Raw genomic sequence first — 16,493 nt, 5'->3', positions numbered from 1 at the left:
CGAAAATTTTCATCTGAGATGAGTTGGAAGGCTCAAAATGTCTTCTTTGTGTTTCATATTTAGTGTCTTTCAGATGTGACTGTTTCTTTACACAGTGATGGCAAAGTGGAGAATTGATCCCTCTGACCTTTCCCTTTTCTTTTAGCTTTTCAAGAGCTGTTTGTGGGGGAGTTTTGGATATTGTTTCTTCTCCCTTCCCCCCACAATGTGGTTCCAGTTTCCACCAAGATCTAATGACATGGGTATTCCTTTCTATCTTGTGTGCACTTTCCAATCTGGCCTCATCAAATCTATCCTAAAAATGTACTATTGCACAAAGAACCAGACCTTATACTTGAAAGGTTTAAATTAATTAATGGCCTGTGTCTCTGGGACATGCCATTACTCAGCTGGTGTGCTATACCAAAGGTCATTTCTGCTGTGTGTTCATCACCTGCTTTTTTTTTCCCCCCCCCTCTCCTGCTAGAGAGGAATTCCCTAAAATATTAGAGAAATTGCTTTTACATACCTCAGACTCAAATGAATCTCAAACCCACATCCACCCCCTCAAAAAAAAACCCCCAACCCTCCCTCCCCCCCCCCCCCCCCCCAAAAAACCAAAAACACCCAAACCAAAAACCTTCTGTTAGCCTGCATTTTTGGCTTGATTTGATGCGGGAATGTGTGCATGTGTGTGTATATACATTTACATCTTGTAGGGAACTTCCTGGGAGAATTATTTTGGAATTTTTGTTTAGAATAAAAGAATCTATAAAGTATACAAATACGAGCACATTTGGCTATGTTATTCCCCTACACAGATGACATTTGTCAGGCCTACAGGCACAACTAAAACAGCCATTATAGCACAAATTTAAATATTCACAGCGTGAAAGCAATTCTATAGGTGTATTCAGGGAAAACTTTACATCAGTAAATTAAGAAAGTGAATGCATGTGAAAATTTGATCAATGCATTTTTGATAATCTAAAATCCAGATTTTCAAGCAAACTTGCAACTTGTAGATTGGTTATTTGAAGATCTGTGCATTTGGGATTTTTGACAATTTTCAATGGAAGATATTCTTAGGATCACTTTTGGCTAGCATGGGAATGCATGTAGGTCTCTGTTATCCCTCTTTCAAGCATGGAATTTTTTGTACAGTCTGGCAGTCTAAGAAAGTAGGTAATTCCGTATAAGCAAATCTAAAGTTTCATATCTCTGCATAATATATCTACTTGTCTCTAGTTTTATTTGTTCAACAGCTAGACTAGTTCTGCAGACTCATGAACCTGCCCTGTGGTTTCAGGGCGAGATTGATGTACATCGATATCAACTGTAGTAAAGAGCATGTATGTTAGAAGTAGTGATTTTTCGATCAACGTTTTGTTATTTTATGTCGTATTTAATGAGGTGTCAGCATGATTTATTAGGTTTGTACAGCTGTGTTTTCAAAAATTTACTGGAGTCTCTTCTTTCTCTCCCTTTGGAAGGAGGAAAAAATGTTCTCCCTACAACTCCAAGGAGCAGAGCACATTCAGCCCATCCCAGACATCTTTTTGTTTCCTTTCTCCACTCTGCTATATAACTGCCATGCCTCTATCTAGAGCTTTTCAGGGCTTTCCAAAGAAGCATTCTGTAAAGAAAATTCAACAGATTTTATCAGTTTTTGTGTGGGCTGCAGGGATCTGAATAATAAAACTGAGACATGGCAGGGAACATTACCGAGACTTGAAAGTACTGAAAAGCCATGGGGCCACCTGACCTGCCTGCTTGCATTGGTCGCTTTCCTCTGCTTAAGAGCTAAAAGGCTCCTCACTGTTTTCTTATTTTGTTTAACTCCAGTTCTGCAAAAGGTCATGCTTGCAGTCAGTGCATTTTTTTTTTTCCTCCAATATTTATAACCTGTAGCTGTGTCAGTGAAGGTCTCGCCACAAGCCTCTCTTAAGCAGGATAGCATTTACAAGCAACTAACAGCTTCCCAGTTGGAAAACAGCATTGGATAAGCAGTGCTAAGAGCAGAGGATCACCCCTGTGTTGCTATATCCACCCTAGTGGGCATCTGTATTCATATAGAGTGGGTTTTCCTCCTAAACTCTGTAGAAAACTGCTGAAGTAATATGTGCCCCGCATGAGCAAAAATACTTGATCAGGTAAATCGAGATGTGTGGCCAGGGTGTAGAGCACCATAAGAACATAGGTAAAATGGATGTCATGGGTATTTGGCCACTGTTGTTGTGATGGTTATCTCATTCGTGATTTGAAAGCACTATTGCAAGCTCACAATTCTTTCTCTTACGTTTTAGTTAAAATTTCCTAAAATAAGAGTAGATTAATACATGCAGTAATAAAAGCATCCTTAAAACTAGGTAACGGTGAAGTTGTCTACAATTTATCATAAAGATGTGGCCAGAGGTGGATTTCAAATATGTATGAAAAATCCTATTCTTGAGAAGATTGACAATATTTATTTCAAAACTAGAAAGAATAGATGATCCCCATAAATATAACAAAGTAAGGAAAACCTTAGAACTTACTTCTGCACCTATTTCTAAGCAAAAATTTAGCTATTTAAATAGTTTGTCTGACTTGAACAATCAAAAAAATGCCTGAATGCTGTGACTTGCTAAAACTTGGCTGAGTTCTGCACTATTGGAAGAAACAAGCCCCTGCTTATGGAGCCCAAAGTGTGTGCATTCACATGTAAGCAAAATTTCATTTTATTTTCACTATATAGTTCAAGACACAGACATGTAAGACTAGCTTGTAAGCTGCAAAGGTAAATTCTGTATTTCAAGCGACTATTTACCTTTGGAGCATGTAGCTCAGTTGGTGAAACAAGAACAGTGTGTTGGAATTAAAGACCAGTTTGCTGGCATCCTCATTGACCTTCCATAAAAAGTACACTCCAGGTGTGCTTTGAAGCACTATTTTTTTTTTCTGAAGCTAGTATAAATATGTAGTGCTGTTTCTTCTTTTCCAAAGTGTCTGTCTTATGATTACATTTAACCTGGAAAGAATAAACCTGCTTTTGCATTCTTCTTTTACTTACATTCACTCCCAGAACATATACACAAGAAATAATGGACTGAATAACATTTTCGTAATTAAGACACATGCAGCATCTTTGCAAAGACATCAGCAGCTAAATATATTCTGTTTTCTCTAGATCAATGAACTGAGCCATGTTCAAATCCCCGTTATGTTGATGCCAGACGATTTCAAAGCGTACTCAAAGATAAAGGTGGACAATCACCTTTTCAACAAGTAAGTGCAAATAACAATTCTTTGTAGAAGTGGATAGTGGCAGCGATTTTTTATGAAGTGCTATGAACTCTGTTATTTTTCAGTTGATGGGACTGAAGTTTTGACGATTGAGTTAATCCTGTGATAAACATAACCATCTGTGCTGTTCTGAAAAGCAACAGCAGGGGCTGCTGGGTAATATTTTTCCTCCATATGGTTTATTATTGCCTTATGAGTATCTTACATATTGAAGGTGATCCTGTCTTGGTGTGATTATTTATGGCTGATAAAAGTATTTATTTGGGTATTTTAAAAAACGTAAATTCATGTGCATGTATTTTTTATTAAATTAAATATTTGAACAAGAATTAGAATTTGAAGCATATGTCAAAGCTGAATAATGTTCAGCTTTTTATAATCCATAATAGGAAATTGTACCAATCATAGAGAAGCTCCAAAAGTATTAAGATCAATTCATGTAATACCTACATCTCTTAAAAGTAAAATGTTTCATGAACAGTATGTACAGACATACAAAACTATTAATGCTGTTTTGTGTATAACCTGAATCTTATTCAAAAATATATTTGGAAAAAGGAAGAATTCTGCTACTTTAAGTCTTCCGTTCTGTGGCAAAGGTCAAAATAACTCTTCTCATGCATACTTCTGAAATTAACACTAGGATAATAAAATTAGCCCTGTACTGAATGAGTCCATTTTTCTTGAAGGCTTGGCACTGCCAGTACTTTCTGGTGTCACAGATGGTATAGTAATTCTTGTGTAGTCCAGTCTAAGATTTCACCTTTGAAGTAATTTTAAAGCAATGGGAAAACATCTTTTTCTGCTTTTGTATCCAAGTTCCAAAGTTATCAAAATACAGTTTGTGTTTATTTCATCCAGTTATATTGTTGCCTGTTAGAGACAAATATGTATAAATTTATTAAATGTTGTAAAGAAAAAGAAAAGAACATGGTAAGGGCACATCTCATTGGAAAAAAAAGAAAGCATTAGAAGAGAGATTATAAATCTTATTCTCTGCTTTGTATGAACAGAACTGAGACAGAATACTCTAGAGTTACATGTTGCGTATGTAGGCAAATGAAGTTGATTTGGTTTTATATTCTTTCAGAGAAAACATGCCAAGTCATTTCAAATTTAAGGAATATTGTCCAATGGTTTTCCGTAATCTAAGAGAGAGGTTTGGAATTGACGATCAAGACTTTCAGGTAAGTTTGTTTTCAAAACATCTGAAGTGGTGATGTATACAGATTTTAAAGGTTAGTGATGCTGCAGTTGTGAACAAACAGGCCAATGTGCTGAAATAAAGCTCTTTTATTTTTTGATAAGTTGGAGGAAAATTAAGAGAAAAAGAAGACCTTCTTTCTATTCCTCCACCTGCAAGCAGAGCATTTCTGTTTCACCTCTTTGCCTGCCCTAGCTGTCTTCGAGTTCCTACCCTTCTGCTATCTTTAGTCTTCCTTGTTTCCCATTAGAGTACCTCCCAGTCATAAGCCATGTTATTAAAACTGCGGGGTGGTACCACTTGCAATGTGGAATGGGGAAAAAGTAATGTCTGGACACTACTGACAAGAGATGCGCTATTCATCTGGGTCACTTAGATAACAGTTGCTTCAGTGGTGTGTCTATGTGAGATGCGGTTTCTGGAATGACCACAGCCTTTTTTTTTTCTTCATGCTCTTTTTGTTTAGAAAAGTGTGACCTGTGGCCTGCCAACTTCATACTGCTTCATTATGTCTCCATTTCCCATTGTTAAGAGGATCTGAAAACAAATAACTTGCGTAGAGCAGATACAGCAAAACAAGAAATCGCTCTAGATTTGGCAGGGTTGTTCCTTGCAGTCAGAGCCTCTGTCTTGTCTTTGCAAAAGAAAGTTCTTGAACTCTGCTTCGGTCTCATTTGCCAATACTTACTGACATTCCCTTTTCCATTAACTTGCTCCTAATGCACACTGTTTCAGTCACAGGGACAATTCCTTCTGCAGTCACACTGCAAGATGTCCTGTCCTAAAGAGCACTTGCTGTATAACCCAGCGCCGCTTCCTCTCATGTTCTTTTGCTCCTTTCAACTATTTTAATGTGGGCTGCGATTGTATTTGTAGCCTGTCACTAAGTTATATTAGGAGAAGATATTCAATAAATGGTTTCAAATAGCTAAACAAATTCTAAAAAATGCATTTGTCATAACGTTCCCATTCTTGCTACATAGAGCAGACTGAATACTGCAGCTGAAATCTACACCTAAGTCCTTCAACTATCCCCTTTACCAGTTTTCCCCTTTTCAATAGCAAGCAGTGTGTTAAAAATTCATAGATGGGTTAACACATGCTTGCAGGAGTGTAGATGGAGGTTAGGTTACGGATCTCAACATATGGCCACTGTAACTTTGGTAAGACATTTTGCCAGTAGGTGGAGAAGAGGGTTGGATTGGTTTCTTTTGGTAGAGCTGCTGTGATCCTATCGCAGGATTTTTCATTATCCTGTTTACTGAAGAACTGTGTAAGAGGAAATACACCAAGACTCAGGCCAGCAGTTAAAACAGTTATATCAAATGGCATTCCTGGTTCAATTTTCCTGATGGACCAAAGAGAATCCTGTTGTTTGGGAAGTTATTTGTTCCCTTTATATGAAGATTTCCTTTTTCTTGACAAAGGAAAAGGATCCGTGTGTCAAAGAGGAAGGATGGGTGATTGCTCCTAAAATTAAGATTATGTTGTGTCCTGGTTTCAGCCAGGGTAGAGTTAATTTTCTTCACAGAAGCTAGTGTGAGGCTATGTTTTGGATTTGGGATGAGGAAATGTTGATGAGGTGCTCATGTTTTGAGTTGTTGCTAAGTAGTCAAGGACAGTCCAGCTCCTCGTGCTGACCTGCTAGCAAGAAGGCTGAGGGTGCACAGGGAGCTGGGAGGGGACACAGCCAGGACAGCTGACCCAGGCTGGCCAAAGGGATATTCCCTACCATATGACATCATGCTCAGTATATAGAGCTGGGACAGAGAAGAAGGAAGGGGTGGAGGGATGTTCAGAGTGATGACATCTGTCTTCCCAAGAAACCATCATGTGTGATGAAGCCCTGCTTCCCTGGAGATGGCTGAACACCTGCCTGCCCACGGGGAGCGGTGAATGATTCCTTGTTCTGCTCTGCTTGCATGTGCAGCTTTTGCTTTACCTATTAAACTGTCTTTATCTTGACCCATGAGTTTTCTCACTTTTACTCTTCCGATTCTCTCCCCGGTCCCACCGTGGGGGAGTGAGCCAGCGGCGGCATGGGGCTTAGTTGCCGCTGGGGCTAAACCACGACCAGTGCCAGCTCATGCTTGATACCTTTTAGAAGATGGGTTGATGGCACTACTAGGCAATCAAAGTTACATTTCAGTAAATATATTAGGAGACCAGATGCTGTCATTAGTTAAAACTGGCAAACTTAGCGTGATCAAAAATGCTGCATTCCGCAGCACTGTGAAAGGTCTCCGCTGCTGGTCTCCAACAGAAATTCCTGTTGTAACTATGTTATACTTCTGTTTGAATTTATTAACAATAACAGTGATAAAACAATGTTAAAGGATTGTCACTAAATAAAATGTATGTATTTTCAGATTAAAACCAAAAATACGTGTTTGTAACTATGTGGTTTGGGTTTTTTGACAATGTAACCAAACAGCAATCCCAAAGAAGAAAATGCAGCCACATCCTGGTTTTTGATTCAACAGAAAGTTGTAGTAGTTAGAAAAAATTCTTCAATGCTTTTTAGTCTTTCAGTTATACTTAGTGAAGAACAGAAGCTGGTTAATATTAATTTTGACCCAAGGGAAGGCAATGTCTGTTCCCTGTTCTTTTTTCCCTCAATCCAAGCAGTTTATGACTCTGAATTCTTATTCTACTGGACTTTTTCTCATAAAAATTTAAAGAAAACATGCTCAAAGTAGTCGTGTATTTTGAACATGCTTTTAAAATTAAATTAATTTTTTCAGAGATACACATAAATGAAAATTCAAGTCACCCCATGTGTAAGATAGGGATTACCCCCATTAAAAGTAGAAGTTACTTTCATTTTAATGTTATGTTCTCTGTGATTTAAAAAGGGAATCTAATTTGACAAAGGGAGACTCACTGTACATAGTTTTTTCCCAGATAATCTTTGTCTTCAAGGAAGTTATTCCAATGAATATTGGTTAAAATGATTGTCTTATATTTGGAGCCAAACATTAATTGGAAAAAGCCTGTGCAGTATTGAACTGAGGGAAAGCTTATGGAAGAGATAGCAAATAACTTTCTCTAGATAAGTTTTTCTTACATAATGATTTTCAGGAAAGGAATCCTAATCAATTGTGAACAATGTCATTCCCATTATTGAGCAAGATAGTATTGATTTAGATAAATAGACTGGATTACCTTGTTCATTAGTCAGACATATCAGTTTAAATCATAAAGAACATTCATTTAAAATGCTTTTGTTTTCAGAATGTTCTGCAGATATCATTGATGCGTTGTTCCAGAGGGCAGAGAGTGCTTACTCATAAGGAAAGACTAAAAAAACCCGACCTCATGAAAAGAATTTGGTAGCGTACGCTCTAATTACTGGGCTATACTAATCTTAATTCTCGACATTGTGTTATTCACTTTGTACAGTCGTTTTGTGGACTGCTTAACACATAGGCTTAGTTCACATACGGAATGGTTAATATAGGGATCTCCTCTTACCCCTGAAGAGGGATTTAAATCTCATAAAGTACAGGGTTTTTCCTACAAGCAGTCCAACTTCAGTCAGGGGAATTCCTTAAATTGTATATGGCTCATGCATTACAGGAAGCCATTTCTAGTAATATAAATTATGATTCCTATAATGGACTCCCTCCCTTCACATGATGAAAACCAACTCCTCCTTTTTGAGGTATCTTTGGTAATCTGTCCTACATCTATTTGTCTTTCATAGCTGGTTGGGCATCTCTGAGAGACGTTTTGATTAGTACTGAACTAGGATTAAAGTTTCATGGAGACAGATGTGTGGTTGCTAATACCGAGTGGGGGTTTTTTGGTGATTTGTTCTTTATTATGGGCAGTAACGTGGAAAATATAGTATGAAGTTAGTTAAACCTTGAGTTTTATTGAAAAGTTGCCTGTGAAGACTTGTTACAACAAATTAAGTCTTCAATCTAGGTTAAAAAACTTTGTTCTTATGTCAAAAAAAAATTTTATTAGACCCTGATCTTCCTTCTTGGTGATCACATATTACTAAGATATTTATTGTATTAAATTAAAAAATGGTCCGGCTGTTTTTTCTTAGAAAGGGTAATGCAGGTGATGGTTAGTCAGTATGAATCAAAATTGCATTTGAGTAATACAAAAACACTTACATAGACTATAAACTATAAAAGGAGAAGAGATTATTGTTATGATTTGTGCTGTTGGATGTTACAAGTAAGTGCATATGGATCTCAGATTGAAAATTATTTTTAGAAGTGTCAAAGTAATTCCACAAGCCAGAGCATTAAAGAATGGCAAATATTGCCTTGGTAGGGTAAATTATCTTGATTTTGTATTTATTAGTGTCTTCTATTTCATTGAAAAATAATCCCTAACTCTTTAAAGATCCTCCTAACATTGACAGGAAAATACTTGAGAGTTCTTAGTAGAAAAGAAAAAAGAGGCATTAGAAAACAGATGCAGTAAAGTAAATCCCTTACTACAGTCCTCAACTAATTTTTAATTTCTATGTTCCCCCATAGCTTTAGATACTGGTTTTGCAAAGGCTATTCTACAGAAAGGCCTCTTTTTTCCAGAATATATGGGGTAGCTCTGGTAACTTTGGAGTTTCTTTTCAACTTGGTTGACATAATTTCTTATTATGGTGGGTTTACCGTGGCTGGACGCCAGGTGCCACCAAGCCGCTCTGTCACTCCCCTCCTCAGTAAGATGGGGGGGAGAAATTAAGATGGAAAAAAAATAATCAAACACATGGGTCAAGATAAAGGTAACTTAACAATCAAAAACCAAAGGCCACGCATGGAAGCAAAGGAAAACAACAGATTTATTCTCTGCTTCCCATCAGCAGGTGATGTCCAGCCACTTCCCGGGAAGCGGGGCTTCAGTACATGTAGTGGTCGCTCCGGAAGACAAATAGCAAAAAAAAAAGAATGTCCCCCTCCTCCTCCTCCTTTCTCTTGGCTTTTATTGCTGAGCTGATGTCATATGGTATGGAATATCCCTTTGGATATTGAGTCAGCTGTCCTGGCTGTGTCCTCTCCCAAGATCTTGCCCACCCTCAGCCTGCTGGTGGGGGGGAATGTTGGAGGGACAGCCTTGATGCTTGTGCTCAGCAGTAGCCAAAACACTGATGGGTTATCAACACTTTTCTAGCTACCAATACAAACCACAGCACTATGAGGGCTGCTATGGGGGAAATTAACTCCATCTCAGCCAGACCCAATACACTTCTTAAAGTCCAAGAGTACAATTCTGTCAGAAGAATTACAGGAATAGTTTCTGTAAACTGCAAAATTATGAGAGATTAACAGGCAAGCAGCTAGCTTAACGCCCCCCAACAAACTCTAGAAAAATAGGATCTTCTACTGTTACAAATGCTTCTGCTGCTGTTGCTCTGGAAAGGGAAACTTACTTTACTGTGCTCCAACACATCTGTTCTTCCTTAAAGTTATTGCTGAATCCCACATCTGGATTCTGCTAGGCAAAAGAGGGAGACTGGGTTCTTGCCTAATAAAACAGAATTGTTCTTACCAGAGGGCACCGATGTCCCAGTGTACCTAACGAGTCTTCTACTGGGGATGGGTAGTGATGTACAACTGATTTTCCTTGAAGTTTTAGTACTCAGTGTAATAGGAGACATGCTCAGACCTGACTTTGCCGGTCTGCAGCAGCAGTTTGTAGAGGTTCTCTGTACAGGACAAAGAATTCATAAAGAACTTTTAGCAGATGGTCTATAATTTCTTTTTAATTTAGAGTTGCTTTTTATTTCTCTGTGTGCATTTTTCCATATAAAAGATTGAAATCTAAAATTAAAATTGAGAATTCCTGCTTTTAAGCCATTTCCCTAATTAACAAACCATATGAACTCAGTATCTTTCACTACTTCTGATACGGATGTCTCCTAACATTTTGATATCTCTCTCAGCTTTCTATACAGAAGGATTTGTAGTCCAGGCTCTAATATGGCATCAAGTAAATAACGCAAATTCTAGGTTCATTTTTCAGAAGTCAGCCTTGAATATAATTTTCTTTTTAAGTATCTAAACTTCAGATCACCAAAATTCTTGCCAACCCATGAATATTTTTGCTCATTTTGTGTGACTTGCACAATCCTAAGACATCATATTAAGAGCCCAAAAACTATATTACAATCTAAGATGGTATGTTTCTTCAGACAAACAAATACTAATCATCTCTGCTGGTGTTTCTGTACTGAAGTTCATGCCTCCATTTATTGGCCCTTGGTTTGGGAAGGAACAAGCCATCTCTAGCATCAAACTACAGACAAGGTCAGCAATAAGTATATCAGCAACAGCTATGTTAGGAGTTGGATCTTCTGCCTAAGTCATGGCATTTTCATTGAATGTTTAATAAAATGCATAAAAAGTCCTGGAAGCAAGGACTGTCTTGAAAAGAAAATTCCTGTGCTGGTCATTTTAGCATGGTAAGTCTGTCAGTGCATGAAAAGTTCTTGAGTTCATCTGTCAGATAAGGTACCTGTAGGAGAGTATACGGTTTGTGGGTCCCAAGTGGAGGTTGGCACGAAGATGTCCTGAACTGCTGATGTCTTGTTTGACATGGGCATAGGCAGTAGCGGTAGTAAGGTGTTGAGCCAGCTGTACTAACAAAACCTGTGGCATTTGTGGTCTTTCCAGCATGTAAAAAATGAAGTTTGCAATCTGAATATTATGTTCTAGGATTTGGTGCTGTGTGAGCCCAAATAAGAATTTAATGACTGTGGGACTTAACCTTAGTATTTACGGCAACAGAAATTTTAACCTCCAGTTTCTCTTAGTCTTCCCTAGAGAAAACATTTAATTTGCCTTGCTTTCAGCAGTTCCTTGCCTAAACTAAGTGTCATTCACAACTGTATATTCAAACTAGAAAAACATAATTTAGCGTGTGCTGGCAATGTCAAAATAATGAGCTGATAGGCGCTCCGTGAGTGCTTACGGAGACAGCCATTGGAAGTGAGGCATCAAGCCAAGCTTTGCAGGTCTGAAGGAGAGAAGCTCCCACAAAAAAAGTCCTAACTCTTTCCAAAGCAAGTGCATGCCTTAAGCTGACAGCTCCAAATCCAGACCTACAGTCTCAATAGGATAACTTGATTTAGGAAAGAATCACATGTTTTATTCATTAAACTCTCATTCAACCAAGTCAAGGAACCCATAACCTTTCTCCTGGAAGGACAGCTCAGTGCAAAGAAGAAACAGTTGGTGTTTTGCCTTCCTTTTTCCGATGTCTTTCACTACAGTAATCACTCTTATGAACATTGATAAGCAAATTGTATTCAGGGTGCTCAGAGTGTGTACAGCCACACCTTAATGAGATCATAGAAGGGACTCTATTTCTGATGGGTGCACCACAGGACCAGTAGTGATCTGTTGTTGTCTTTTGGAGGGCCCATGACATTCACCATAAGCCTTTTGAGAGCCCTGCTTTTGAGCTGACAAGAAATCATCGTGCAGTATTGACCATAGAGCTGCCAAAGGCAAAGGGAGGTCATACCACTGCATGTGCTTGTTGCGTATGTTCCCAGTCAAGTATGCTTTGCTACATGTCAGACTTCTTAGTGGTCAATGGCCCAATGTCCAGATGGAGATCGGTGACAAGTGGTGTCCCTCAGGGGTCTGTATTGGGACCAGTACTGTTTAATATCCTCATCAGTGACACAGACAGTGGGATTGAGTGCACCCTCGGGAAGTTTGCAGATGACACCAAGCTGAGTGATGTGGTTGACATGCCTGAGGGACGGGATGCCATCCAGAGGGACCTGGACAAGCTCGAGGAATGGGCCTCTGTGAACCTCCTGAGGTTCAACACGGCCAAGTGCAGGGTCCTGCCACCTGGGTTGGGGCAACCCCCAGTATCAATACAGGCTCGGGGATGAATGGATTGAGAGCTGCCCTGCAGAGAAGGGCTTGGGGTACTGGTGTATGAAAAGCTGGACATGAGCCAGCAATGTGCTCTCGCAGCCCAAAAGGCCAACTGTATCCTGGACTGCATGAAAAGCAGCGTGGCCAGCAGGTTGTGGGAGGTGATTCTGCCCCTCCACTCTGCTCTGGTGAGACCCCACCTGGAGTCCTGCGTCCAGCTCTGGAGCCCTCAGCACAGGAGAGACATGGACCTGTTGGAGCAGGTCCAGAGGAGGGCCACAAAAATGATCAGAGGGATGGAACACCTCTCCTCCTATGAGGACAGGCTGAGAGAGTTGGGGTTGTTCAGCCTGGAGAAGAGAAGGCTCTGGGGAGACGTTGTTGTAGCCTTCCAGTACTTCAAAGGCGCTTATAAGAAAGATGGGGACAGACTTTTTAGCAATGGCTGTTGCAATAGGACAAGGGGTAATGGTTTTAAACTAAAAGGGGATAGACTGAGACCAGATCTTAGGAAGAGGTTTTCCACGATGAGGGTGGTGAACCACTGGCACAGGTTGCCCAGAGAGGTGGTAAATTCCCCATCCCTGGAGACATTCCAGGTCAGGTTGGATGGGGCTCTGAGCAACCTGATCCAGTTGAAGATGTCCCTGCTCATTGCAGGGAGGTTGAACTAGATGACTTTAACGGTCCCTTCCAATCCAAACTGTTCTATGATTCTGTGATTCTTAAACAGTGTCAGAGATCAGTGTTTCCTTATCGTGTTTCAAGACATGAATATGCTCAATGGTAGAATATGCGGTGCCGCGTACAAAGTAAACCCAAAAGTCTTCCCTACCTTTCCCAGTGTGACAAAAGCAGACATCTCTTGGTTTGGTGCTTCTGTTGTTACGTTAAAACACCAGCATTTCGCATTTCGTTCTCTCTAGAAGTCACTGGCAAAACACTGTCCTGAGCGCATCCCAGAAGTGAGCTGCTTGCTTCAAATTACAGCAAAAAAACTTTGGAGCATCTATGTCCAGTTGTATGACACTGTGTCTCTCTGATATGCTTCTTCATCAGTAATCCAGGTCTAATTCGTCCGTATCCATCATTCCTGAGGCTTTGTAAAAAGGAAAAAAAGGCTGGGGAGAGCTGCAAGCTTGTCCTCATAAGAAGCTGTGCATGGGCCAGGCAGCACCACTGTAACTGCTGCCACAGAAGAATAGCCAGACCGAGTGTGCGTAATTCTCCCAGCGATGAACCGCTGCCAGGCTTTTCCACTGACCTATGATTTCAGTCATCACAGAGCATCATCTGTGCACTTGTTTTTGCCTATTCGTTCATGCAAAGCTTGCCCAGAGGCACTCTTAAATGTCCTGGGATGTGATCTGATTTGTCTTTAGGGTACGTTGGGCTTGTGAAGCTCGTTTTAGCGTTCCACGACTTTCGGATGAGATCACAGTACCAGAAACTGTTGTTTGCCTTTGTCCAGACATCACAAAATGGGAAAGATTTAAATCAATGAGAAGCTGTTTAAGCCAGTCAGTTTGAAAGATTACTGTTCTTCTAGAGCTCTCCATGCTTTATCACCAGAATTTTCCTATTGCCCTTTTTCTCTTTTTTAGGAAAAGCTCTGACTCAATGACAATTTTTATTAGGCTCCCTTTTTAGATTAGTTACGTGAAGTATTTGTATTACATCCAACACATAGTTCACATATCCAGAGTTTCTAAAATACAATCTTGTCTGCTAAAGTAGCAGTTAGAAAACAACGACATTTACATTAGATGTGCAAGAGATTAGAATGAACTAATTAAATTGACCTTTAAATCTCTCCACCCTCTTGGAGGCTGTGGCTAATCCTTGGCCTCCTACTGTGGAGATAAATATCCGTGCTGTGAACATTTTAAGCAAAGTGGGCAGAGGAGGAAGAGCCTCACCAGCAGTTCGTCTTTGAAGAGGAGGGCAATATTTTGCCAGTTATAAATATAGCTTGCCATTATGGAGGGAGCTGGAGTACAAGCTTTTCCTGTACTTTAGTGGCTCTGCTCCATGTGTTTTCACACAAAAATGGTTTCAATTGGAAAAAATAGCTCCAGACAGCTTAACTGGTTGCTCTTAGAAACAACCAGAGTCTCTCTGGAAATCAGTTTACTTTTTCTGATATCTGGTGTTGGTATAACTAGCATTATCAATAATATCATTAGTGTTACTTGGTTACAATAGGCTGCTATTCTTATAGACCATGTGCAAGGTAAAAACAGACTTCCAAAGGCTAAAGCGTTAGGTGGTGTTTTACCTGGCTTCTGAGGACTCTTGAGGATGCCTTTTACCAAGTATTTGGCTTGATATTTTGTGACTTTGATTTTTAAAATCCCAATTATTGTGCAGCTTTATAATTAAAAAATTAAAAATATGTAAATAATAGATTATTAAATGACAATAATCAAAATTTAATTGACAGTGAGCAACTGACATTTCATGTAGTAAAAACTTGCAGAAGATGCAAATTCCATCCAAATGGCAAAGTGGGATAAAGACAAGGATTTTGTACAAAATACACTTTGATCACCTGGCATTCTGAGCCTGTCCAAATGAGATGCCTTTTAATATGGTCACATGAATGGATAAAAAGGAGTGTAGATCTACAGAGGGGGGAAGGCTGCGTTTGGGGAGGTAGTAGCTCTGAGAAGGAACAAGAGGTCAAAGAGGACAAGAATTTATCACTAGTATGAGCTCCTGACTAGGAGTAACTGCACCCTTGGGTGGATAAATTGGAAGGTATAAGACCAGAAAGAGCTCTAACTTTTTTTAACATCTGTTTATTTTATACCTGAAGCTAATACTATATATATTTTTGGTGCTAGTCATCTTAAAAAAAGAATGTTGAAAATTTGGATATAGAAAAATACAGAGAAATGGCATCAAAGGAAATTTAAGGACATAGAGAATGCCTTGTGGTGGGAGTGACAGAGTTTGACCTGCTGCAGTTACAAAATTAGAATTGAGAAGTAAGTAGTATGTGAGTATCCTTGCAGAAAACCAACACTAGATACTTTAGGAAAGAATGAATAGGAATGACCAGAAAAGGAAATAATTCAAATTCAAAATTAGACTCATCTTTTCAGCAACACAAATGATTAAATACTAGGAAAACTACAGTGGTGAATCTTGGTCTTTTGAAGTTTGAAAAATCAAGACTGCCTTTCTGGAAGTTGTACCTTGACCAAAAGCAGAGACTGGAGTTCTCACCCAGGAATGGCTGGGTGAAAAGCAACGGCTTCTGATGGGTAGCAGTTGTGTTGCATTCTAGTTTATGAAATTCTCTTGAAGGCTCCAGAAAAGCTCCTGTGAACTTCAAAGAATTGTGAATCAGGTCCTAAGAGCACCTGTGGAAAAAGAAGCTTTCCTTACCTAATATATTTTTACTGTAGTAAATAAAATTCTGCGCAGGTTGCTGAGAGTTTGGGAAAGAAATGCTGAGGGAAGAGAGTGGGTCTATAGTAAAACTAAATAACCTCTCAGTTAATCTGCCAAAGAAAATACGCTGTTCTTGGGTGAAATGATGACATGTAATATAGCTGTGCTGATTAACTTTTTGTAACAAGAACTCTCTGAGAAATGAAATACTAGGAAGTGGTGTAGCTTTTACCCATTTATATTTAAAATTGTATTTTTATTATTTTATCAGAAATTAATTCTCTGGTATGGGACAAATTCTGTGTGATTTGTAGCCTCTCAGCACAGAAGACCAGATGAGTATTTCTGGTTGCCTGCTACTCAGTGCAATATAGGTGATATTTTTATTATTGATTTCTGAAAGGGCAGTGAGACTTCCAGCCAGTAATTTCTCAGAGGGAAGCTCTTTGGGGGAGAGAGGGAGGTATGTGAAAGAGAAATTTATCTAGTAAAGGTATCTATGAGTATGAGCTTGGCACGTTAAATGTGTCTTCAATTGTATAAGTAATTACACAAGTAATTTAGCGTAGTCTTTAAATGACCTCATAAAAGTATTCACACCTTAAAAGTACAAAACCTTTTCTTTCTCCTGAGACCAAAAAAAGCAGCAGGCACAAGATTAAAACTTCACAAATGAGAAGCGAATGGGGAATTGGCAGAACACGCACACTCGGAGCAGGAGACTTGCAGTGAGTTGCTAAGTGAGGCTGTTAAGTGGAACAGAGTATGTGTGG

The 16,493-nt window shown here is 39.2% G+C and overlaps 1 protein-coding gene across 1 annotated transcript in view; it reads left to right on the top strand.

Annotated features, from left to right (window-relative positions):
- The first annotated feature begins 3,166 nt into the window (after nt 1-3,166).
- Nucleotides 3,167-16,493, top strand: part of PIP4K2A (phosphatidylinositol-5-phosphate 4-kinase type 2 alpha) — a 53,293-nt gene continuing 39,966 nt past the window's right edge. The window contains exons 1-2 of the mRNA XM_081996715.1: nt 3,167-3,246; nt 4,355-4,451. Coding sequence (XP_081852841.1) covers nt 3,182-3,246; nt 4,355-4,451 — 162 coding nt within the window. The 5' untranslated portion in view covers nt 3,167-3,181. The remainder of the gene's footprint in view (nt 3,247-4,354; nt 4,452-16,493) is intronic.

This window comes from Phaethon aethereus, assembly GCF_964289735.1.
Source record: "Phaethon aethereus genome assembly, chromosome: 2".
NCBI lineage: Eukaryota > Metazoa > Chordata > Aves > Phaethontiformes > Phaethontidae > Phaethon > Phaethon aethereus.
This window is presented reverse-complemented; position numbering and strand designations above follow the sequence as displayed.